At 41.6% G+C, this 25,861-nt stretch overlaps 1 protein-coding gene across 2 annotated transcripts in view; it reads right to left on the reverse strand.

Annotated features, from left to right (window-relative positions):
- LOC143353978 (protein groucho) overlaps positions 1 to 25,861 on the reverse strand; it is a 226,791-nt gene that overhangs the window by 143,242 nt on the left and 57,688 nt on the right. For both annotated transcript variants that reach the window (XM_076787617.1, XM_076787616.1), the window contains exon 3: positions 12,100 to 12,163. In XM_076787617.1, the coding sequence (XP_076643732.1) occupies positions 12,100 to 12,163 (64 nt within the window). The remainder of the gene's footprint in view (positions 1 to 12,099; positions 12,164 to 25,861) is intronic.

The following is a 25,861-nucleotide window of genomic DNA, read 5'->3' on the forward strand; positions in this document are numbered from 1 at the left end:
ATAATTTCCGATTCTACTTCAACAATTATTTGCGATAATCTATCTATACATATGTACCCATAATTATGGAAGTGGTCTAAGTCATATATTTCTTGTTTCGAGATATTTAATGAATTGCATTTGAATAAATTAAAACATATTTTTACATTATGCGGCATTTTAATTTATAATTTTATTAGTCTTGATTAATGGAAATTTATTATGAATATGAAATTTTGTGTGAATTTAATACGAAAATGTTGTTTTTAAAGTTTGAACTGACAGACCATTTTCAAAATTAACTGAATGTCCTATAAATGACTTAGAGCAATAAAGAACTATGAGTTTTATTTGAAACAATAATTTTAACGAAATAATTCATGAACATTTATTAATTATTTTTAAAAAGTAATCCATTTTTATCATTTCGAGTTTTTAAGATTCTTAAAATGTTCCTGAAAAACTGGAGGGATGTATAGTAGTAAACACATAATATCTTTATGTTTCTCTTCCGTTACTGGTCTAGTGGTGGTGCATAATGGAAGTAATTTAATATTTCTGTATATTTTTGGTCTTCCTCTTTTAGGTGAAAGATCCAGAACGTGGAATTTAGAATCATCTAAAGAAGTTTATAGAATAATTTATAAGATTCATTTTTCAAGAATCTCATCCATTGAATTTGCAGCCAAGAGAGAGATTCGCCCGCGGTATTTTTTACTCTTCTTGTTATTGACTCTTCTAGTGATTTCGTTGAAATAAAATCCGGCTGCGACATTCGTTTTATCGAAAACGTATTTCTTCTTCTACACTTTTCTATGAATTCATAATACTGCTCAGGGTTGTATAAGTAATTTGCTTTTTTTATTTTCATTTCTATCAACCCAAAATCACGGTCATTCGGTAGAAAGGAATGACCCGATACCAAAAATTTGTGGTCTACCGTTTCAATATTATTATTTGATGACCGAGCAATTTTCATCCACGCCAATGCTACTTTAACGTTACGATTTTGGCCTGAACAAGCATCACTGTAAGCTATTACGTGTTTGATTTTTGACTTAGACCACTTTCATAATTAACACTAAATGAATTGCATATAATGTTGAAATTACAATCACTATCTAATGGTTCATTTTTGACGATATCGTAAAAATTACATTGAATAAATTAATTTTAAAATAATGTGGTGTGAAATAACTGATAAACTCATTTTTTTTTCAATTTTGACTTAGACCACTTTCATAATTATGGGCACATATATGACACGAAACGTTTATAACTTCAGGATTTCTCCATTAGAAGAATATACCGCTGGATACAGAAGAAAAATAAATACCTATATAGCGGCGGTAGGAATAATTCGTAAAATCCTGCTTTTGGTAGCGCACGCGATCCGTTTGAAATATAAATCTGCAGGATCCGTCCGCGCGGAATCCCTTACTTAAAAAATTGTGAATCGAACCGAGAATGGCGTGGAATACCATCGACGACCCTCGAATCGCAATCCCTTTGGCTCTGCGAGCGAGTCGACGCTTTCATTCTCGAATAAACGACCGATATCGATCGCGATCGGTATCTCTGGCGTGACGAGATACGCAAGACTAATGGACCCTCGCTCTCTCAGCCGCCTCGTCCCTTTCACGAGCTCTTATCCCCCTTTTTATCTATCTCCGGATGGAGCGGACCCTGTTGCGAACACACCCTTACGTTAAAGGGGCCTACCAGCCGGGTACAACTTGTAAATTTTGCCCTCGATTTCGCCTCTCCTTGATTTAATCAAGAAAAACACTCCAAAACTAGACTGATGCGTGTCCTCCCCGCACCCCTCGGATCCCCCCTCCGCCCTCAAACCATCTACCGATGAAGATCATCGAATCCCGCTACGCTTTGATATTAGCATAGTGGTCGTTGGATCATGGATCGCATGTGAAATCTATTGTAACCGAATTTTCTTTGTAAGCGGGAAACGTGACGAAAAGATCGGCGCGAAAAGATTAAAAATATTCTGGCAAGACTCACTGGCAGAAATCGATAACTACTAAAATTCATTCTGCATTAAACACAAGAAGATAGACGTATTGCGAGTTTTCGTTTTTCATTTATGATAAAAATCGCTCGACTTCAAGCACGCGTAACTTTCTAACCAGTGAATTCCTCACCTTAAAACTTCGATTTCTGACATTTTCTCGTCAAGATCTACAGAGTTATATTTAAAAAAAGTAAAAAATGTTTGGTCCTAGAAAGTGAAGTTTAACCAAAATGCAATTTAAAACGGTAAAACGATTAAAAGAATTCACGAAATTGCTAGTCGACCTGCTACAATTGTCAAAGAAAGCAAGAGAGAAATTCCTAAGTGACTTCTATTACCTGTAACACATGTAAACAATTTTTCTTTCGCATACGAAACAAAAAATCAAAAGTATGCAATTCAGAGTTTCCGGAATCGCGTCCCGGGTACACGTCAGCGGGGCAGGCACGTTTCATTCCGGCTTCCACGCGTGCGTTTACCATGACCATAATCAAACGTGAGTGGCTACAATCTTGCGATTGCGCGCGGGGAGAGGGGGAAAAACAAGAGCAATCGCTAACCAATGGAACTTCCTGGGAATCATCGCCGCGAGTCCCTATAATTACGTAGCTGGTCCCGAGCGATCCATTACGCGGCGTAATGCGCTCGTAATTACGAGAAATTGCAACTAATCGTTTCCTATTCTCTAACAATTAACTAATAATCTTCGCGGACCGCAGGGAAGCCGAAACCGACCTCATCAAAGCGAATCGCTTTTGGATTCTGAGCACGGGACGGAGCGTACACGGACGGGCCAATTTCAGGCCGGAAGGTGCACGGCGGCGGTGCTCGCGTGTTGCAACGATTGCATAAACTCCGTGGCACTAGACGCTGGACACGGCGTTAGCGGTGTTAACGACCCGAACTGTGGTCGTTCACGGCGCGCGATTCTATTAACTCATCGCCGTATCCTGCAGCGAAATTTTCGCGGTAATCCCTACGACGACGCCTCGGACGCATAAAATCCTCGACCGTTGAAATTTAATGGGGTACTCCCGGGTGACCATCAAACCCCGTAACTCCGCGCCAAGCTTTTTCGACGGCATAACCGCGGACGTAAAATTTCAGACTGTCCCCCGACCCGTCTTTTATCTAGTCCAAACACCGCGTTAATACGAAACTCATTCGCGCTCGTAAAGGAGATCGTCCACCATTCTGCGCCTTCGACGTTCAACGTTTCATCTTACATCGAATTTTTAATATCGGTGTCATTACTAGATTGCGGATTTTATGCATTTATCCCGAAGATGGGTGGGAAGAATACGAATCGGTACAAACGTTAGAAGAATTTCGAACCGTGGTTATATAATTTTTAACATGTCGAACCTGTTAAAGAGGCAAATCAATTTTTATTTTGCCGCGGTTCGTTGCAATTCAAGCGAAGAATTTTTATTTTGCGTAAAGGTCCGCAGTCTATGTCATAACACGGGTGGTGTATCAATTGCTAGTGGACTGTGAATTTTTGAAAACAGATCACTCCTTTCTATCATTTCAAAATTCGCCTACTCGTTTGTGTCGCACATGCATAAAATCCGTAGTCTAGTTATCAGACTACGAATCATAACTCATTATTTTATAATACTTACTGTAAAGACGTAACTTAGGTACAGTAAAGTCTTGATCTAAGACCGATCATCGGGACCGTGCTGTGACATACATCGTGTATGGCTACTATTTTTTACATACCGTCAATTGAACCACTAAATACAGTTCAAATTATATCGTGTTTAGTGTCATTTTAGTCAGAAAAATGCCACGAATAAGTTGGCGAAAGTCCCCCGTAAAATAATAATGAAAAATAAAGAAGTTTCGTAATTGGATTTGTAGTGGTTCACAACGATACACATGATCCGGTATCGGATTTCATTACTGGGCGACCGAGGCAGCAGTATGCCACCCAGTGGAGGGGATAGGCGAGCTGACTAAGATCGTGTAGCTCTGCACGGCTTAGATCAAGACTTTACTGTACTTCAAGTATCCCTAACCGCGTGTGTGCAAAAGCTTAATGCAGAAAGCTCAATTTGAACTCCTGAATTCATGACAATTGGGGAAGAAACGGCTTCCAAAATAAGAATAACCCCTTCGAATAATTCAAAGGAAGGAAATCGAGAAGTCTCTGACTATGCCGTGTACTAACAAAACTGTGCAGAACGAATATGACTATCTTGGACCCTTTATTTACTGACGGGACTTATAAGTCCCGTTTGAGACCCATTGGGCCTTTGAAGTCCACTTCTATGAAGTTCGTTCTTCAATTGTTAGATGGCAGCACAAGCATATTTCTCTTTAGAGGCTTGCTAGAGACAAGTATGTAAGATGATATAAGGCCAAGATGGACGCTAGGATGGATTCTAGAAGACTGAAAATCGTCCATGTGAATGCATATATAAAATACTTAATTTGTTTTGCATTTTGGTAAGTTATGTATAATGTAAAATTTGATATGTTATGAACTTTATGAGCCCATGTTATAAAATTAATTTCATGGTTGGGGCCTCGAAGTCAAAAATTATTTTCCATGTAATTAATGACCTTGATGACGACTAGACAGCGGATCTCTATGGAAAATAAAAACTGTCTATCTGGGTTGCAACAAACTGGGGTGACATAAAAATTGAATTTCTTTTCGACTATGTTTAATAGACCGAAAATAATATAACAGTATCTTTAAATATTTCTAACGTTGTTACTGTTATAAATTACACCTACTCATTTTTGTCATGAATGCATAAAATCCGCAGTCTAGTGATGACTTATACTGAAAATTCTGCTATAGGGTGTTGATTTGCACACAAATGAAGTATTTAAAAAAGTTAGCTCAAATTGTAAAAACTTTTCAGATATTCGGTAAATTAAGGGTTAAGTAAATTGCGAGATGACAGGCGCACGTGTTCGGCGTCAAATAAAAGATGAACCAAAGTGATTCGCAGGCAAGAGACTCGGAAGGGACGTCAGCGAGAAGAAAGTTCTACGTTTATTCGTGAAAAGAAAGAAACTTCTCGGCTTGGCATCGAATGAATAAACAACGGCGCGGTCGTCGCAAACTGCAGCTAGTCAGAGGCATCGGGAGTCAATGCACCGCGCGGCAGAAACCGCACCGGACGACGCGCTTCAAGGCGATCTCTTCCGCGCGGTTCTCGCTCGTAAAAGTTCACGAGCTCGACAATTACATGAAAGAGCCATAAAAGCGTAATGCCCCGTGGCCAAGCAATATCATCGTATAACGACGTCGTACGGAGCATCCTCCTCGCGAGCAACGCCGCAGAACGCGCGTTTAGTTCCGTATCGGGAGCGAAATCCGCGTCTTTGCGCGCGAGAATCCGATTCGACGGAACGGGCCGGTCGCATCGGTTCGTGAAACGCCTGCAAAATGATGCTGGGCTCCCGGGCTCCGGAGGCTTTTCCGCGTGAAAAAATCCGAAATCCTCCGGTTTATGTACCTACTCGCGGAATATAAAATACCGAGGCGGGGCACTTGCTCGCGGTTGTGCGCGAACACGAAAGCGCCTCGAAACGACCGTAAGCGGCGCCAGCTGCGAAATGAACGTGATCCCATCGGGGGGAAAAACGGAGCAACAGGACATCCAGCGAAGAATTAAGCAAGACAATTCGCGTTCCGCGCCGTTTATTTACCTTCTTTTCTTTTTACGGCGCCACCTAACGAGTATCGATTCGATCCCGGAGTTAATTAAGGTTACATTCCGCAGAAACGAGAAGAAGTACGGTAATGCTTCTCCGCTAAAGCTCCGTTTCCATTCGAGCGGTCGCTGCAGCTTAGTGAGATGTAAACTCGGCTATTAACTTCTCGAATACATATATCAGAGCCGCTCGCAATGGTTCGTCCGAACGCAAATAAGTGGAAATTATCGCGAACTGTAGTAACTTCGTTTTTTTTTTTCTTTTTACGAAGCTCTATAATTTAAAAAGGTGCTCGCTCACAACGTTAAAATTTGTTCACGCATATTAAGCGACAGCGTAATATGATTTTGGATTATACCGATTGAAAAGAATTTCGATTCACTTGAAACTTGGCCTGTACAATCTAGAGAGTCATACCAATTTACAACGCTACTAATGTTTCTGTAAGTATTGTATAATATACTTATTATAATAAATAAAGTATTTCATGGTAAGTGTTCAAATACTTTCGTGAGTCACTGTATGTCCATAACACGGATCTGGCCAGGGACATATATCGGCCAGGAGATACTATTCTCTAGAGGCCTCGGCAGTGGGGATAGTTCTGGGACTTTTATCGGCTAGATATTGTGGACATATATCGAGAAAACACTGTACTTCTTCGTGATGATGCCGGACCCGACACTGCTATTGCGATTTAAAAAACATTATTGGTGTTAGAATGGAAAACTCCTCCACAATCTACGTACATAGCTACCTAGTTACATATCTGATTTTGATTTATTTAGATCGATTCAACACGATCTATCCCGGCATACGTATGATTCATTAATGTCGAGGAAGTGTGAAAATGGAGCATCAATCTCATTGCCTTAAAAGGTGTATTGTCTTCCAGAAATCGTTGTGGAAACTAGCAGATATTTTAAATAAAATGAATATGCACGATATCTTACTTAAAAACAATACAATCCTTTGCTAATCCCTAACAGTTTCACGCTTTTAACGCTAAACCTACCACGGTCATAATGACCGATTTTCTATTTCACAATTGTTGAAATTATAAAAACGTTTTCATGAGACACTACTGAATTGACCTCTTTGTTTAAGCACATATTAAAATGAAAATCGTACAAAGATTAAGTAAATTCAATCTTCTCCCCCCTGTCAGGCGTTTCACTTTTATATGTTTTGTGCTGGGTAGGTTTAGTGTGAATAGAAAAAATAACTTTTTTCAATTCAAGGATTGGGTTTATATGAACTGAAAAAATAAATTGTAAATTAAAAAAGGAAGGGATGGACATTTGACAGTTCTTAAAACGATGACCAATTTCTTAGAACTACTGTATAGAACGAACATATCTATCATTACTTGCAATTATTAAAAAAATATAAAATAGAAATAAATTTTTGAGTTCACTACTTTGATTCAATGCTCCAGAAACGTCACTCGACTGCTCGACTATTCAAGTAATTGTGAAAATATGACCTGACCTAGGTTGAAAGTTATAAATCAGCTGGGTCATTATGGGCTAAGATTTAAACAATATAACTCGCTAACTAATTGACTAATCTTGTCCATCCAATGCTTATTTCGTTCCTTATGCTTTTCTTTAGAAGTTGTACCACAGATTTTGACTTCTTTTGCCATTTACAATATTTTTTTTTATTAGGTTAGTTTTTTTTTTTATTAAAACCGTGAAGCTTCTGTAATTTTTGTAATTATTGTCGGATTTTTAGTACAACCTCCGTACAAATTATGCAAATCTAAAGAAATCTTTTTTCCCTCCCAAGATGTAATGATTGCACCGCCACACTGGCCCCGCAACGACCAAATAGTTGCGCCTCATTAATGATCGGGCCTTGTCACTGATCCAGCCGAATCATCGCAGCGATGGCGGCGCGCGAACCGATTCATTAGGAGCGCGTTTACGAGCGACTCGATACTACGTTCGGACGGACGCGTATGTTCGACAAGTGTACCTGTTGCTGCGGCGAATCGGAGCCAATACAATAAATTCTTGTTGCGTCGATGATTAATCATGAATGACAAAACGATGTAATATGACACGGTCCGGGTAATAATAAATGACCGTGTGTGCGCGAGCGGTTCTCTCGCAGCGGTCTGCGATTCTGCGAACCGATTGACGCGTATTTTTCTCGCCGATTCATCGGCCCGCCGCGAGTGACAAACGAATCGAATGGGGCGATCTAGGGGGCGGAGGAGGAGCGAAAGATTTTTTTTTCAAACGAGCCCCGGATTGAACGGCTTCATAGAAAATGGCAGATGGACGATACGGCTCGCGCCGTGCCGTGTCGGGCCGGGCCGGGCTGGGCCGCGCGGATTGAAATGCAACGCGTAAAACGAGCCGCGCGCGGATCGTGCGAGGAATCACCGTGGAAAAAGAACGATCGTCTCGGAAGAAGATCGATCGATCGGCGCAGGCAGACAGCGTCGAGCGTCCCGTACGCGCGTTCGTACACGGCCGTCGCGATCGGCCGATTAATCTTCGTGGTGCGTGAATCGACGGAAGTGCCACGTCCACGCAACCGGCCCGCCGTGCATTTTGTATGAAGTCATTTGCATCGAACGCGGCCACGAAGTGTGGCCTATAAATTACCGTGCGTCCACGATAACTGCAACGCCGACCGAAAGACAATAAACTCTAACGATCGGCCGATTCCTTTTGTTTGCTCTCCCCCCCCCCCTACATTCCAGGCCCCGGCGAATCGGAGATCTTAATTTTCTTTCTTTTTCCCCTCGGCTTCCTCTTCAACCACGGCGAGTAGCGCGTCATTGCAACACGTCAATCGACACGTAAAATCATGTTCATTAGACTTTGTGTTTCCTGAATCTTTGTCGCGACTCGGAAGGGTACAAGGTCCGAGGAAGCTCGGGAAAATTATGAATCGCATACTTCACACGGCTGGTCAGCCATTTGAATCTGCTGCGAACGGGTTTGAAATTCAAATTTTTTTGGGAATTAGGTCAGGAAATCGGACGTGTGGCGTGACTGTAGATGTGTAGAGTGTCAGACGCGTGGAATTGATAATACAATTGTACTATTTATGACTCCTTCGTAGCAAATAAAGAATTAGGGAATCACATAATTTGAAGGGGGGTAATAGATAGAATTTTTATTCGTGCTGTATCCCTCTTGAAAAGTGCAGTCGTGTTTTACGACATCCTGTAGAACCGTAGCGACAGAAGGAAACTAATAAATTGATAACGAAAACTACGCGCCATCTTTTTATGTGTTCGAGCGAACCTTTTAAGTTTCCATAGGGTGCAACACGGTCAAAGAACCCTGCATCGTTAAAAAGACGTTACTTTCGGTTTATGACTTCGGTGCGAATAGGCTTATGAGTTTATGCGCAGTCATAAATGCTTGGTGACAGTTCCGCCGGCGTGGTGGCGAACTATTAGCCGACTATACGGTAGCTCTAAAAGTTTAAGTAACAAGAATTAAAGAAGCAATTTCTACGATCGTTTCAGCCACTCCGTTTATGGGCAATCCTGTTAAAAATAAATTTTGATTCCAGATACACCAATGAATAATTTACCATCTCATTAATACGTTCGCTATTACAGCTGACGTTCAATATATCACGCGGATTTACGGCTTGAAAAATCTTCTCCGACAAAAATATTAATTTTTTAAGGAAAAACGTGGAGGGGAATGTCTATCGTATTTGTTGATCGTGCATGGATGACACGATCCTTTGTCGATACTACAAAAATGTATTTTCTGCCATTGTCCTGATGTAGAAACGTTTTTTAGAAAACCATTGATGGATTTTAAAAACAGCATCGTTTAGCAGTTGATAAATGATAGATAAATGATGGACTTGTTAAATGAACCGTACCAATACACCTATAGAATCCTCGATATATGTCTACAACACAAGTCTTGCCAGCGACATATATCGTCCAGGAGTTTTCACTCCTCGGCGTCCGAGGCTCCTCACAGGGTAGTGGGGATAATTTCGCGACGTTAATGACCCAGGCCTTGGCGACATATATAGGGAAATCACTGTAAAAGTTAAGATCTTGAAGATCAGCTTACAATTGCGTATAACGAACCTGTAGATCGTAATAGTACTATCTTTTTTAGAAAAAAGAACATTCTTTTCTTTTTTGAAAAATCGGACATTTCACATGCAACAACTTAATATAATTCACGTAACAATAAAGAAAACGTGACGAACTTTCATTCCAACCTAATTGTATCTTTTCGAGTGGGAGTGTAGAAGCGGGCGGGAGGGCGTGGCGATCGCGCGGGACTATAGTTCGTTTGATCGGCATCGGTAGAGAGGGGTCCTCGATCTGCAGCGTATGCGTGCCGTGTAGATTCAAAGGCGTCTTTTCACGCCGCTCCGCCGACGACCCGCGACCTTCTCCATAGGAGTCGAATGCGACTTGAGTCGGTTTATACCCGGTCGCGCGGCGGCGTTGTATCTCTTGCTAATGAAGACGCATACACCGGTGACGTTGCGCCGCAATAATGAAGATCTACGGGCGAAAGTAAGCCGCGGCATCGCTGCCAGCCATGTATACACGGACGGGCTCGCACACCTGTGCGCGCGTATAGCACCGGGAACGACTGAAAAGGAGATGGTAGCGCGAGAGACCACGAAGAAATACGCGCGAAGAACCCGCTCGGCGGGTCGGCTCGGTCGGCTGGATAGCTGACGGTCTCGGTTACCGAGGCCGTGCCACACCGAGCTGAGCCGAGCCGAGTCGGATCTTGCTGAGAGATCGTTCGCGTCTAGAAACGGATTCTCACGCGTCACCTTTTTACCGGATCTCTGAATTATCGCCTTCGCCGCGATTTACATATTCCCATTCCGTCGCAATCAACAGATTAAAACTGAGCTACTGTATTTAAATGAGCGCGCCATTTAAGAAATACGCGCTGATTTACTGGCGGATAGAGGAAACTAAACAGCTTGTCGCCGGTGACATCGGTTAACCGGCGGATGCGTATAAATTCCGTTTTTTTTTTTTCCCCGATGTCGGAGAACGGTCTCGTAGACTGTTTGGAATTTCAATCGTGACTGATACGTCGTACGATGCTGTGAATAATTTTCAATCCTGCTCCTACGTTTTTCTAGACGGTAACATCAAAATTGATAAAACCGTTTATGTAACTCCGTATTCGAATATGAAACTAAATCGAAGACACAACAAACAAATCTTTTTCCTCTGAACTCGCAAGAAAAAATTAAGTTCTCTCTTAACCCTTGGATCCTTTTATATCAATCACGACTAGATCCGCTCAAATCGTTATATGTCACGTTTCGGTTTGACAGATTTTTGAAATAAATGTTGATCCTCTTATTGGACACAATACAGTCTCTACTCGATAAATGTCCAAAATAAAGTGAATTCTCGATATGTGTGAACAACTCGGGTTTTGCCGGCGACATATATCTCCGAGGAGACATACCCGAGCCGTGTTATGTTAACAATCCTCGGCATCCAAGTCCTCTCGAGCTTCGTGGCCCCTCACGCAGTATACCCCGCGGTAGTGGGGATAATTCCGCGACGTTTTTCATCCAGGTCTTGGCGACATATACAGAAAAATCGCTGTATCTAGCCTATAATTGTCCCAGGATTATCCCCACTACACGAAGCTCGAGACGCCTCGATCGCCGAGGAGTGTAAACATAATACGGGTCAATAACAAAACTTCTTCATTTTTAATAATTTTTTTATGGGACTTTAACCAACAATCGTGGAATTTTTCTAAGGAAAATGGTACCAAATAATTCCAACGATATTTACATGTGTTGGAGGTATCTTTGCGTTGTTTATTGCACATTTAATAGTGTAAGCCTGCAAGAAGGACGTTGCTCCTGTGGGCACAAAATTAAACAAGCACCCGTATTTAAAGTAAAACATACTAAATGCAATGAGAGTTCTTTTATACGGGGAACGAACACGACTTCTCACCGTCTGTCTCGCTCGAGTCACGTTTCCAGCACAGACTTACAAGAAAATATTTTTTAACGACCAATTAAGACGCTGCACGGATACTTCTTCGAGCAATAAAAGCATCAATTACTAGCAGGCTTTCATCGTTCAGATCGTCCGGGAATCAGGTTTCAGGAAATGCGGTTTATTAAGGAGTCCATTTTTTTCCAATTCCTTTCTAACCTCTCCGTAAAAGGAAATACTCGCAGTTGGCACAATATCCCGTGGCACAAATTCAGTTCTTCTATCCCGACCAACGACTTTTTTCTTCTTCGCGCGTTCGTTGCAATTTATCGCGACATATCGGCTATATCGAGAAAGATAGCTTTCTCTATGCAAAATCTTCCGAAAGCGGATAGACAGAAAAATAGCTCGATGCGCGCAGAAAATAGGGGGGACATTGTCATGTTATTTACTGAAGTATTGGATTCTAACTCACCATAACGTAGTGACGCTGCATCTCCGTCTTCTCCTGGGCGAGTTTCTCCAGCTCCAACTTAATACTGCACAAAGCAAACAGGAAAACAACGAATTAGCGAAACGTATAAGCAAACGCAGCAATCTGGGAAATTGTGGGAATTTGGACGTACAGTACGACCTCGATTATCCGAACACCTGACGTCTGAAGTCCACAGTATCCCAGCATGATTCTAAATAGTTCAGTCTAAGGCGATTGCACAAATCAATAGGGATTGAATTTAACATTCTAATTAAGTAACTGATGTATTATACGAACTTTTATGTTTGACTGCTCGGTTCGGATAATCGATAAATGTTAATAGACTGCGGATTGTATGCATTTATGACAATACATATGACAATCGTATACAAAACAGTGAAAGTACAGTAAAGTCTTGGACGAAGCCGAACGGAGCTATACGATCTTAGTCAGCTCGCCTAACCGAGGAGCTCGAGTCGCAGTTGCCCAGGCCTGCCCTACACGATGTATGTCACAGCATGGACCCGAGGATTGAGCTTAGGTTAAGAATTTTATGTTTTGATGAATTTCAAAATGTTTTTGTATTGATTGTAACTTTAAAAAATTAAAAATGTCTGTGTAGCTCCTGCATCTTGCAAATAATAAAGATAATTTTTATTTTGCATAAAAATCCGCAGTTATCGACGTAATTATCTTTAAAAATTGAAAGTGGTGAAAACAATCCTATTCGCACAAATAAATTTGCCCTTTAAAAAAATGAGGATCGGGTAAAAGTTAATTTTTATATTTTATCTGTAACAGTATTAACCCTTTGCACTCGAAGGTATTTTAACTCGAAAAGCAAAACATTTTTTCTAACCTGGAATATTTCCATTCTATGTATACAAGAGCCGTCGGACCAATACGCCCAGTAGAACTGAAATCATTCTTTTTCAGTGGGAGTTTGAAATTATGATTTTTTAATTTCATTGTATAATATACAAACAAATTTAATACTGTAAACAATACTTTTATTGGCGCCTCGGAGTCGTCACTCGAGTGCTAAGGGTTAAAATAGCGACTTAGATAAGTGTCCAAGAATTTTTTTCACATTGTTTGAAAGCCGAAAACAGTAAAGAAAATATCCCTGGACATAAACGACCCAGTGTGCCCACAGAAGGTGACAGAAATAAGTGTGCCCGTGGAGGGTTAAGAAGGTCATCTAAAATATACTGTACGGCATGATTTCATGAAGAACAGTACGCAAAATATTTTCCGTATTTGGCACGTGAAATGTCACAAGGCAGAAGTGACAGTTTCTTTCCTCAAATTTCCACGTACTCCGCAGTTGTTTTATCGTACGTTGTACATGAACAGGATCGAGACACGAAGATGGGAAAAACCGATAATTTGCAGCATAGAATATTCATCGTTAATAGTTGTTTGATTGCCCTACGGTTAATCGGCTCATCAATGCGAATCGGGACACTCGACGCGCATCAGGATCCGTGACGATCAAGGAACGTGATCGCGTGTGAAACCGGCTCAATGCGTCGTTATAACGTCCGCGATCTATCGGCGTTTAACTTTTTCCGGCGACGGCTCTCTCTCTCTCTCTCTCTCTCTCTCTCTCTCTCTCTCTCTCGCTCTCTCTCTCTCTCTCTCACTCTGGTAGAGACCGATTTTCCGGTTGAGTCGCGCCCCTGGATCGGGGATCCTGTGACGTGGGGGGCAGCGCACGGGCAACCCATTAAAAACACACAATTAGTGCAGCCGCAACAGACATTGATAATAGTTGTTACACGCTGACCACGGTATTTGAAAATCGTGTACAGATCGTCCGACGGCCCCTATTTTCTACCTGCCCGGTGTGCCCGTTTCGCTACCATAACGACACATAGCTTTAAACGCCGCGGAAAAACTATCGGATTGCGCGAACGCGCCACAAAATCGAAGAACAACGCGTTTCTTTCGACTGACAATACAATTACCAGACTCTCGTCAATATGACGAGTTCCAAGTTTTCTATTTTGCGATTATTTAGATCGTAAAGTTGCATCTGTCGAGTTATTTAATAAATTCGTTTCTATGGGTGTTCAGAGATTTACTCTGAATGGTGTAAACATATCGACATGAAATATCGGTGAGTGTACATGCAGTGATACATAATGAGGAAAATATTTCCTTAATTTCTGACCTTGCGTGGATTTCAAGGTCATGGTCACGCACAGGAACGAATTTCTCTTGACATAGGTATGTAATATTGTATTTAATATCTGAAGGTCACCTTCGTTCCTCAAAAAATAATGAAGGTATAAAAAAATCGATGTACGTCATTACATAGAAAACAGGAACATTTATCCGTATAACATTTTTTTCTAGAGTTCTCCGTTTACAAGAAAAACGCTGGCAAAAAAATTTGAGTAAATCTTTATCATTTCTACAAATTAATATAAAATAATCATTTCCCGTGCTCATTCGTTCAATAGATTTCTTAATTCATTGACGTCGTCTAGATAAAAATTAATTTTAATAGAAGGTTATAATACAGACGATAGCTTTATACATACTCGCTGAACAATATTTTTCTTTGACTATTTAACGAAACCAAAGCCACGAAAATTGCAATCATTACAGCCATTTATCTTCCCACCTTCATATGGACATCTTACACCAACTTTTCGCGATAAAAGAAATTTATAAATATTGTTAACAGTACAACTGAAGTACTTTATCAAGTATAATTTTACTGAAAAATAAACTTTCTCGGTTTGTGCATCAAATTGTTCAGTTGTACATAGTTTTATCAGACCTGGTCAACTTCTTCCCCGCTGACGCTTCACGACCCCCACCACCATTATACAGGTTCCCCCACCACTTGGCATTTCATATTACCCAACCGTGTTTTTATCTCTCCTGGAGGCAACCTCCTATATAATAGGTTCCTAGCCCCCACCCTTCTTCCACAATCCATAGGAGCATGGTGGGGGATCTCAGAAGTGGCAAGAGGATGCGATTGTGGCTCGCGAGCCACCAGTTGCCCAGGCCTGGATTTATAATGTTTCCGGTTGTCTGAAGTGAAAACAATATTCAAAATCTGCACTTTCCCTGTTTTCGCATCAAGATCTTTAATTGTCATTAGAAAAAGTGCACTGCATTTAGTTTGATTCCTCGCGAAAGTTGTGTAAGATGGGCGTGAAACTGGAGCACGAAACCAGAACGATCCCTTAACCCTTCGACGTCGGAGACAGGGTCTTCCTCGACCAAGTGTATAAAAACTAACTGTTTCATTAGAAACAAAACGAACTTTGTTCTACAAAAAGTACCCCGAAAAATTATCCATCGACAAACAATTAACAATCGAATGGGAATTTTGAAAATAAATAAGGCGGTGGATTTTGGGCACGTGTTTCGTGGTGAAAAAGCATCGAAACGGGGGCCAAACGCGTTTGAAAACGGACAATCACGCGTCAGCAATCGAGCGACGATACTTTTTCCCTGTACACGAAGAGAGGGGAGGGGGAGGAGGGGAGAGAGAGTGTGATCGATCTTTATCGAAGGGAATTATTGTCGCGTCCATTCCGAGTAATAGAGCGTTAAATGGAAAATTAATTCCCATGATCCGGCGACGCAACGCTTCGCCGCGGAGCCCCCTTTTACGATGACAGTAATTTTTTAACGACGCCGGGAGACCGCGTTATATTTTTGTTTACCGGTGTGACAAGAAAATAGACTCGGGACCCGGCACGGCATCCCGCGCCTCTAATAAATATGCGCTCGTAATAGTTGACTGCGCCACGCAACCTGTCGCGTCGCTTCGTATGCAAAACGACCCGCGCGCACGCGTACGCGTTTCACGTTTTTCCTGTACGCCCCGTTACGCGTTTTCCAGCCGTGTTCCCGGTGCTTTACGAACAGCCAGAAACGGCCCCGGCATCTAGATAATTCCTCCCCGAGTTTTCCTACACGTTACAACGCCAATTACGTAAGAATTATGCTTCCGAACGCCTTGTTTTTCATCTCGCCCGTGACGGTTTGCTGGCTTCGGATCCGAGCATTCACGACACGACTCTCTCCTGTCGCGAAATGGAAAGCGGAATGCAGCATGATGTATTAACGCGCGGTCGTGTCGGTATCACGAGCGCCGAGCATTTTGAGGACTGCCTGCCGCGCGGTAGCGATGGGAACGATCCGATTTTTTCTCGCGATTTTCAAGCAATTCGGTTAGCAAATATCAGACTGTCCGAAAATTAGAGATACTAATTTTGCGAGTCCCAAAATGAATGCGCACGATGCAAATTCAACCTAGTCTTGCAAGAAAGGAAATTGCGTGCTATGTGAAAGGATGCTTACAAAATAATGAAACAATTAAAATAAAATAATAGAAATATTTAACAATATTAAACAGACATGTTGCGAAAGAAACTTTTGGGGCAGCCTAATGTTTATATGGAAGGATCGAAGCGTACGAAAAAGTTGGGTACCTTTGACTCGTGCACAGGGGGTGTGGGTTAGTTTTACGAATTCTAATAAATCTTTTTGTACACATGTTCGGGGACACTTATATTTAAGGAAACTGCAAAAAAATTCATTTTTGGAAAGTTCGAAACCAGAATATCCCTTCAAATCAATTGAGGAGGATCATGCCCATCGCTACTGAGCGGTAAATTTACCGGTTGGATCACTGTAATCTAGATCTGTGTCCAAGAGACGCCACTTCAAGGTGCGGCTACTTGAGAAACATTGCGACGTGTTGTTTTTCTTTTTGACTTTGCAACAGCTCTGGCGATCGAATTGCTGAAACGTTACCTGAAAATTGCCGATCACTGGTTAAACACTTTGACCGCCAAACTAGAAACCTCAAAAATTCCATAAAATCAAATTAAGTTTTTTAGTGAAATAAAAATTGAAAGAAATTAAATTTGTGGTATTGAGTAGTCCTCCAACTTTCTTGAATTTTACAGATCCTTATCAAATTTGGTGCAATGAATATATTAACGTAAAAATTCATTTCAAAACCTGGACAAATAATTCCGTCACCCACATATGGGTGACATGGCCGCCAACGTGTTAATGTGTATTTCTTATAAGTCAAATCATAATTGTTCACAAGTCTATATTTATGTACCCACTACGATTTGAGGGGAGGGAGCTCTAATCGAGGGGAAACAGCTTCCCCCTCTCTGCCAGTACCGTCACGTTAGTCACGTGACATTGTGACACAATCAGGACAGAGACGGAACACGTCACGTGACCTGGCCGCGGCGGATGTGTGGGGGAATAGCGCGGTAGAAGTGGAAATTAGAGTGGGGGAACAAGTCTTGATCTGGCGACTCTGCACGAGACACCAGCGAACGCGACGAAGATGCGCATGATTTCAAGTTGCTGTATGAAAGAGAGATTGGTGGGGGAAGCAGGCGTTTGAGGGGCCCCTACCCGGACTGCCCACCGATTGAATTCTTGCTTGACGCTGTAGCGAGCATAAATCAGACCATCCAAACGATGTTTATAAATACCGGAAAAATGATTCGTAACACAACAGGCTATTTCGCCTACAGTTTCGAATTATTCAATTACCCAGGCTGATCCAGGAGAATGCGATAAGCATTCCAAGTGAATAAGTAGAACTTTCTACAGCATGTAAACAGTTTTCTCATGCGGAACAAGGTTTCGAAAGCATTAAACAAATTTTACCGCGTAACCCATTTATTTCGAAATTCTCTGTCGAATGGCAACGACGAACGGTACACGTCTTTGTTGCGTGCTACAGTAAGAATTTCGTTCTACGAAGCCCGCCTCGTTTATTTCAACTCCGATTAAACGGGACTTTTTCTCCTCCGCCCCCCCCCCTTCATCGGGGTTTTTGATATTACACGCTCGGTCGTTCGAAAGTTCAAGCTTCGTGGAGAAAGACGAAGTCGTAGCGGGATTTTGTTCGCGGTCGAACGGTTCGATGAGCAATTCGCGGAATCCATATTTTCGCGTGAGCGGCGCGAAGGGAGACTCGGAGACGAGTCGCGGATTGATATTCCGTTCTGTAAACAGCGAAGATTGAAATAACCGAGGACGGGAATGGGACACGCTTAAACAGAATTTATTTCGATCGGACGACAAGGTTTACACATCGCCCGGGTTGCGTCATGACAAATTTATTGCGCGATACGAAATTAATTTAAATGTCAATTAACAAATAGCGGTGGGTCGTCGGTTAAATATTAATTTCGATGCGCGGCGGCGAAATGCGAGACGCCTGGTAATCCCGAAACACCGGGTGCGCACTCGGTCTGTGTAAACGGATCCGTGGCGAGCAAGCCGCCATACCTTTTTCCCCCCCTCCCCCTCGGCTTACCATCACGTAATACGTATCTGTATTTTTTCACCGGCTAGTTTCCCGCACTCCAATTTAAGGCTGCACGAGGGGAACGAGAACGCAGCATTAATATTCACCAGTCCTCCGGAGAACGCGGAGCCTTTGTTTGCCCCTGTGATCCACGTCGCCGTTGCCCGACGTCGTCGCCGTCGCGACGCTAAATTAAAACGCGCCTCGCGCGACAACGAAAGGAACGAAAAAATAAGCGAGAAAGGGAACGCTTAATCCGCCACGACCATCTTTTATGGAACAACGGAAATGATTTTTCAGAATTCCCGCCAAACATCTCCCCTCGCAAAGATCCTTAATGTCTGATTAACCCCTTTCCTGAAAATGACGTGTCACAACACGTCGTGGGGGTTTCAGACGACAAACTTTCATTGCTTTTAACATGTAATGACCGGGCTGCAGATTTTATGCATTTACGACAAAAATAAAATGAGTAAAGTAAAGTCTTGATTTAAAATAATAATAAATAAATAATAAATTCACAAAAATTAGTTTACTCGTTAGCCAATGATTTAACTGAAAAATTAAAAGTAATGAATGAAAAATAAATTTTTATTTTCAAATCCTGCCGATGTAAATGCAGAGGCACTGAACAAAGATGTTCTCCTACATTTATCACCAAACTTGGAACTTAATTCTTACTGTAATCTATTAAGTAGGTAACTCTAATTTTAGCAGAATCCGCAAGGTGAGAGAATGTTACAAAAATCATTGTTATGCTAAACTGTGTCTTTCCTATTCTTGTAAAGGGTGTCCCAAAATGACCTGACATTTTAAATTGCGCGCTATTTTTTTTTTTTTTTTGTGGTGAACATAGACTACTAATCTTTCGCAACTGGCATCGGGAAGTATTGAGGTTTAGTCACGGAGAATTACACGATCGAGCAACGCATAGAAATTGTGAAAATTCACTACAAAAATGGTGAAAACTTTGCAGAGACGGTTCGAAAAGTCCGCACGGATTTTGCTGATCATAACGCACCATCATCTCGCAAAATCATTTCCAGCGATGAGTGACGAATTTGGGGGGCCGAAAATCCACAAATGATTCAACAGCTTCTCATGCATCCACCACGAGTCACTGTTTGGTGCGGATTTTGGATTGGAGGAGTGATTGGGCCGTACTTTTTTGAGAATGCTGCTGGAAATGCGGTCACCGTCACTGGTGTTCGTTATCGTGACATGATAACCAACTTTTTATGGAATCAATTGAACTGCATGGACTCGGGAGACATTACGTTTATTACAAGTAAATGTGTAGGATCGAACTGACTAGCTAATTTCAAGAGTGACCTTTGCTTAATGCCAATGTTACAGTAGTCAAGAATCAAGAAAAAATGAATCCGCCGCTCCGTCTTACTATTTATGTGATACGCTGGGGCGTTTACAAAACTGGGATAGGGAAGTTGATTGGTTGGAAAGAGAGGGTGGAGTTAACAATATCGTTGACCAGAGCTAGTAGTGTGGGAGCAGGGGTTGCAAAAATAAATGGGAAATGACTCACGCAGGTATGGTTGTAATTTTTATGGTTAGGGCCTAAGACCCCGTGCTATGTGCTAATAAAAAACTAAATCCTCGGCCGGCAACGGTTCCTCGGACAATTACTGAAATCAGTCCGCAATTATGCCAAACTGTTATTGAAAATTTCGTCAAACGAGTGAGCGTTTGGAAACAGGGACGCGCGAGGCGGCCATTTATCAGATATTGCGTTCCACACATAATCTCCATGTTTGTACGTTATATTAAAATAAAAACATTCATACTTAAAAAAAAATACGTTTTATTAATAAATTAAAATGTCGGATCATTTTGGGACACCCTTTATCTATTAAATAAGTTGTTCCAATTTTATTTGACCGATGCTCACTGGTGTGGCATTCGACGTGTTAAATGAATAGGTTTATCGGTCAATCTGCTCTATTGTCGGCCGGTTTCTATGGTTCCATGGGACGATCAGTTTTTCTCCCTAATCCAATGGGAAATTCACGGAGAAAGTTAATGAACGTCCCCGGACAAGGAAATGCTATTGTTCCGCAAAAAAGGAACGTTTTCAATAATAACACATCGAAGCTCCCGATTATCAATCACGGAAACGTTTTATGGATGGGGAGACTTCGCACAGCAATTTCCATTCGTTACTGTAATTGGACAGAGCTCCGAAAGAAGGAGAGGACACTAAGGCGATTAACTAATCTCGCAGTCGCTTCGGGCGAAATTGAGTGCTACTGCGCGCGGCCCGTCGATGGAAATTGATAGGCAATTATTGTTCTCCGTTCGAGTCTGGAATCGGGGACGCGAGAATCCGACTAGCAGTGGGCTTCAACCTTTCCTAGTGCACTACAGGGTGAGTCCTGTAATGAAAAGAAACGTCCGATTCTGTCCGAAGCAGACAAAACTGACACAAAAACTGAATAGCACGACAATTCGTGTTCTTTAATACAGTGTTTACTCGATATATGTCCAAAACGCGGGACTAGCCAGGGACATATATCGGCCAGGAGACCTTTATCGGCTAGGCATTGAGGACATACATACAGTTGACAATTCTTTTATTATGATATTCTGAAAACGCAATGTACATGCAACACTGCGCAAACATTGCGACAGCCCTTCCGTAACGCAATATTATAAATAACGGATTCGAAATGACATGATGACCTTGAGAATGTATGGCAAGGTCAAGGCCGAAGTTCAATGTTGACACGTCGTTCCCATAGAGTTCACTATATAGTGCGGTGGTTCTTAACCTGGTGTGAAGAGAAGTTTCTAAATTTGCGGGTGGAAAATTTCTTTTTCAATAAATAAATTGTCTTGCGGTAGATGTACTTTTTGAAATAAAGAAATAGAATCACATTTTTCGAGGCGGTGCGAGAACTTATTTTCAGATTCAAGGGGGTGCCGATCACTGAAAAGGTTAAGAACCACTGTTATAGTGGGTTTACTATATTTTGATATCTCAAAAACAAACGCCGAGACATGATATGTCGACGCACGTTTGATCGTTGCAAGAGAAATAAAGCTATCACGATTTCGTTAACAAAACACTGCCGGTAAAACATACTAGTAAGTTGTTAATACATGGTTGTCATTATTCTTCAGAACCTGTTACCACCTGTCAGCAAGATTAAAAGTATCCCCGCGATAGAAGCTGACAGATTCAAATACAAGAAAAATTTCAAGACCACGATTAACTTCACACGTCTTTGTCACGTCAATGCTACTGCAATATTACCAACTACCTAAGTAAAAACGAGACATGTATGCACGTACTATACAGGGTGTCCCAAAAATGTTGTAGTTCCTTCAAAATTGTGGTTCCTAGGATCATTTGAAATAACTTTTTCCTTTTTGAAAATGCTCTCCGCGGCATTTCTCAGGAGTTACTGATGAAAAACACGGACCAATCAACGCGCGGCTACAGCGGACGCCAGCTATAGCCGCGCTCTGATTGGTCCGTGTTTTTCGTCAATAACTCCTGAACAAAGCCGCGGAGAATATTTTCGTAAAGGAGAAAGTTATGTCAAATGACCTTAGGAATCATTCTCTTCAAGGAAAAACATTTTTGGGACATCCTGTATTTTTCAAGGTTTCGAAGATAATTAGTTCAGGTTCGAGTTTGACAACTCATTACAATTCTTTCTTCATCAACGTCCAAGTCCGGTTCCTCGGAACCACTCTGCATTGAACGCGATTCTCGCGTGAAGTAACGACCGATTCACGATCTGATCGCCCAATCCTAATAAGACGTATTTCTGTCCCTTTCGAGACGCGTCAGCTCGTTTAAAAGCGTTTGGAAGGTGAATTATTCTTGAGCTGATTTCAGCGCGGCCGTGTAAGTGAGGTAAGGCTCGGAATCCGTTCGGCGCGCTTGGCGTCGGATCGCGGCTTCGTCACGATAAATTAGCGCGATATTAACGATCGGTCGGGCGATAATTCCGGTTGCGCAACCGACCGGGACCGGTCCATTAATTATTTCAGATTGACGCGCGGCAACGATTTACAAGGCGCTTTGCGGGGCCCCATTCCTCGCTGAACGTTCCGAGACATAAACACGCGGAAACGCGCACCTGTTTCCTCGTCGAGCAGCCGCGAAAATTCTCCGTGGTTCAGCCACTCTCAATTTGTAAGCGGCGAAATTTATAGTCCTCCCACCTCCGGTTCTATCCCTCCTCCCCCGTTCCCCCATCCCCTTCTCTCGCTCCGTCGAACGCAGTTCCTGGCCAACTAGAGTGGAGCTCGCGGGAACATTTATCCGAGCGTGCCACGTTTGATAATAAAACTAACGCCGCTCTGCCACTTTCCGCATCATCGAGCGCATAATACAGACATAAAATGAATTATTCCGCGCGGTCGCGCTGTTTGCGCGGAAAACTCTCCCCGGGCTTGTGCAATCTTTCTTCCCGCGGAATTCTTGCGCGCGATATGTACCCCGGCACTGTAATCAACGCCCCGGGAAATAAATCACGCGTGAAAGGGGCGAGCGTGAATTTTGAATGCACGATATCCCTCGGTAGGCTTGCCGGGCCGCCCCAACGCTCTCCTTTTTAATCCACGCTTTGAATGGGCATTTTTCGCGAGCACAATTGAGCAACGGATACGAGGTAAATATACATTCCATGCAAAATAGGATTTGCATTATCATTCCCACAATAAAGTTGCATTTACGAAATCGAACCGTGCTTAATTCGATTTTATTTCGAATGTACAGCGGATCCAAAAACCATTCGGACACTAAATTTCCCGTTCGCGGAAAACTGTGGACGTTCAAACGACAATAATTTCGTTAAAACGATAAAACAGCAATAAACTTGCACTCATTTTAGAGCTTGAACCCTTTATTTTCTCGATCCATTGTCCATTTTTTTTTATAAAATTTTTGCGTGATATGGCAGGTGAAAAGCCCAGGACACGTGTGTACTCGAAAATAATAAAGGTTAAAGGTCTATAAAAATTTTGAAAAATTTGTTCGTGATTAAATCTACAAAATTGAAAGCTTCCCCTTTACAACGACCTTTCAAAAATTCATATGCGATCCTTTGGTACTGATTTTTGGGATGAAAACGTGGAACAATTTTTGTCGTGTACAGGCTTCACGGTGCACCTTGTATTATCGTAAATTTTGCAGTATGTGCAACCTTTTGTTTAAAGGTGAATAGGTCGACGAAAAAAAAAAATTGTACATGTAGGTGGAGGTCTCGTTGCAAAGTTGAAGCTTCAATCTTCGAATCTATGGTAGATTCATTCACGAAAAAAATTTAAAGCCATTGTTACACAGTGTTACAGATAGCGCGTGATCTAAAAAAAATTTCTCAAAATTTAAAAATATCAAGAGTTACAGTAAAGGCTCCAGAGAGACAAATAATTGTAAATAAGTCCCTCACGTTACCTTGAAGTTTACATTTGTGAAATTTGAAAATATTTTTGAGACTTGAAATAATTTGCATCTTACACGATACAGTGATCTAGCGAGAGAATATACTGCAGAGCAGAAAAATTAACAACTTCTGATTTTCTATGATTCCTATACTAAACTATATCTACGACTTCTTTATATTTGTTAGCGAAAATATTGCAAAACTGTTCCTCACTCTTTAGATACTGTTTCGTTAATTTGCATGCTCAAAATAAAAATAAGAGTCATGTCCGTCTACAAGTCTTAAAAGCCTATGACTACTAAGCGATAGTGACAAGAAGACAGAAAAATGTCTTTCTCGAGCTGTCGAAAATGTCTTTTGGCTCTCGAGATTCGGCCCGTCACCGCGGTGGTGTGGGTAGTTCCACTGACTCAAAATTGTAAGGTTGGCACTGACTCGTAATGAGAATTCATATTTAAACAGCTCTTCTAAACCTAAACAATCACTATAAAAGAAAGGCTACATTCTCAATGTGGCATAGACAACTCAAAATAAACGAGCCGCCTTAGTGAATGAGACGCTATCAAGTTACGCACGTTTCATGACACATACATCCAAACCGCAATGGTGGACGACACAGTACAATGTTGTAAATCGAGAAGAGAGCATCGCAGTATTTTTTATATAATTGAAATTATATAAAAATAAATTTGCATCGCCATTTCATGGAAGTTGTTCATTTACTGATTCATTCGGCAACAAATTGACTATTATCTACGTTCAATTATAAGGGGTATCCCAAAATGACCTGATATTTTAATTTATTAATAAAACGTATTTTCTTTTTTGAAAAGTATGAATGTTTTTATTTTAATATAACGTAGAAACATGGAGGTTATGTGTGGAACACAATATCTGATCAATGGCCGCCTCGACCCTTTTTGCAAACCTGCACTCTTTTGACGAAATTTTCGATAACAGTTTGGCATAATTGCGGACTAATTCCAGTAATGCCGCGTCCAATTGCTTCCTTCAGCTCCGGAATGGTCTGTGGATCATTGGCGTACACTTTTCCTTTCAGAAAACCCCAAAGAAAAAAGTCCAATGGCGTCAAATCGCACGATTTTGGTGGCCAATTCACATCGCCGCGACGCGAAATAACACGACCAGGAAACTTCGTCTGCAATAACTGCATTGTTTCGCCCGCAGTGTGGCATCTTGTTGGAAGAATATGTCTCCCAAGTCCATGCAGTTCAATTGATTCCATAAAAAGTTGGTTATCATGTCACGATAACGAACACCAGTGACGGTAACCACGTTTCCAGCAGCATTCTCAAAAAAGTACGGCCCAATCACTCCTCCAACCCAAAATCCGCACCAAACAGTGACTCATGGTGGATGCATGTGAAGCTGTTGAATCACTCGTGGATTTTCGGTCCTCCAAATTCATCACTCATCGCTGAAAATGATTTTGCGAGATGGTGCGTTAAGATCACCAAAATCCGAGCGCACTTTTTGAACCGTCTCTGGAAAGTTTTCACCATTTTTGTAGTGAATTTTCACAATTTCTATGCGCTGCTCGATCGTGTAATTCTCCATCAGTAAGCCTCAATACTTCCCGTTGTCAGTTGCCAAAGATTATATATATAATTTAATTGTTTAATGTTGCTTCAACATCAAAGGTCATCAGCAACACGGTACATTTTCTTACAATATATTATACATATTTGTATCTTTGATATACTTGGCAAGACCGGCGATATACTCCTTAGGACTTAACAGAATGGGTAAGGATCTAGGCAACTTAGCATTTTTCCTTTCATTCTCATATTTTTTACATTCTATTATTAGGTGGTTTATGTTAATTGGTACTTTACATATATCGCAGATCGTATTTTCTTTCTTATTTAACAAAAATGAATGGGTTATTTCTGAGTGGCCAATTCTGATTCTAGAAATTGAAGTGTAGTCTATGTTCACCACAAAAAAATGGCGCGCAATTTAAAAGGACCGATTATTTTGACTGCGCACGGTAGTAATAGGTATACAA

This window comes from Halictus rubicundus, chromosome 5 (assembly GCF_050948215.1).
Source record: "Halictus rubicundus isolate RS-2024b chromosome 5, iyHalRubi1_principal, whole genome shotgun sequence".
In the NCBI taxonomy this organism is placed as follows: Eukaryota; Metazoa; Arthropoda; class Insecta; order Hymenoptera; family Halictidae; genus Halictus; species Halictus rubicundus.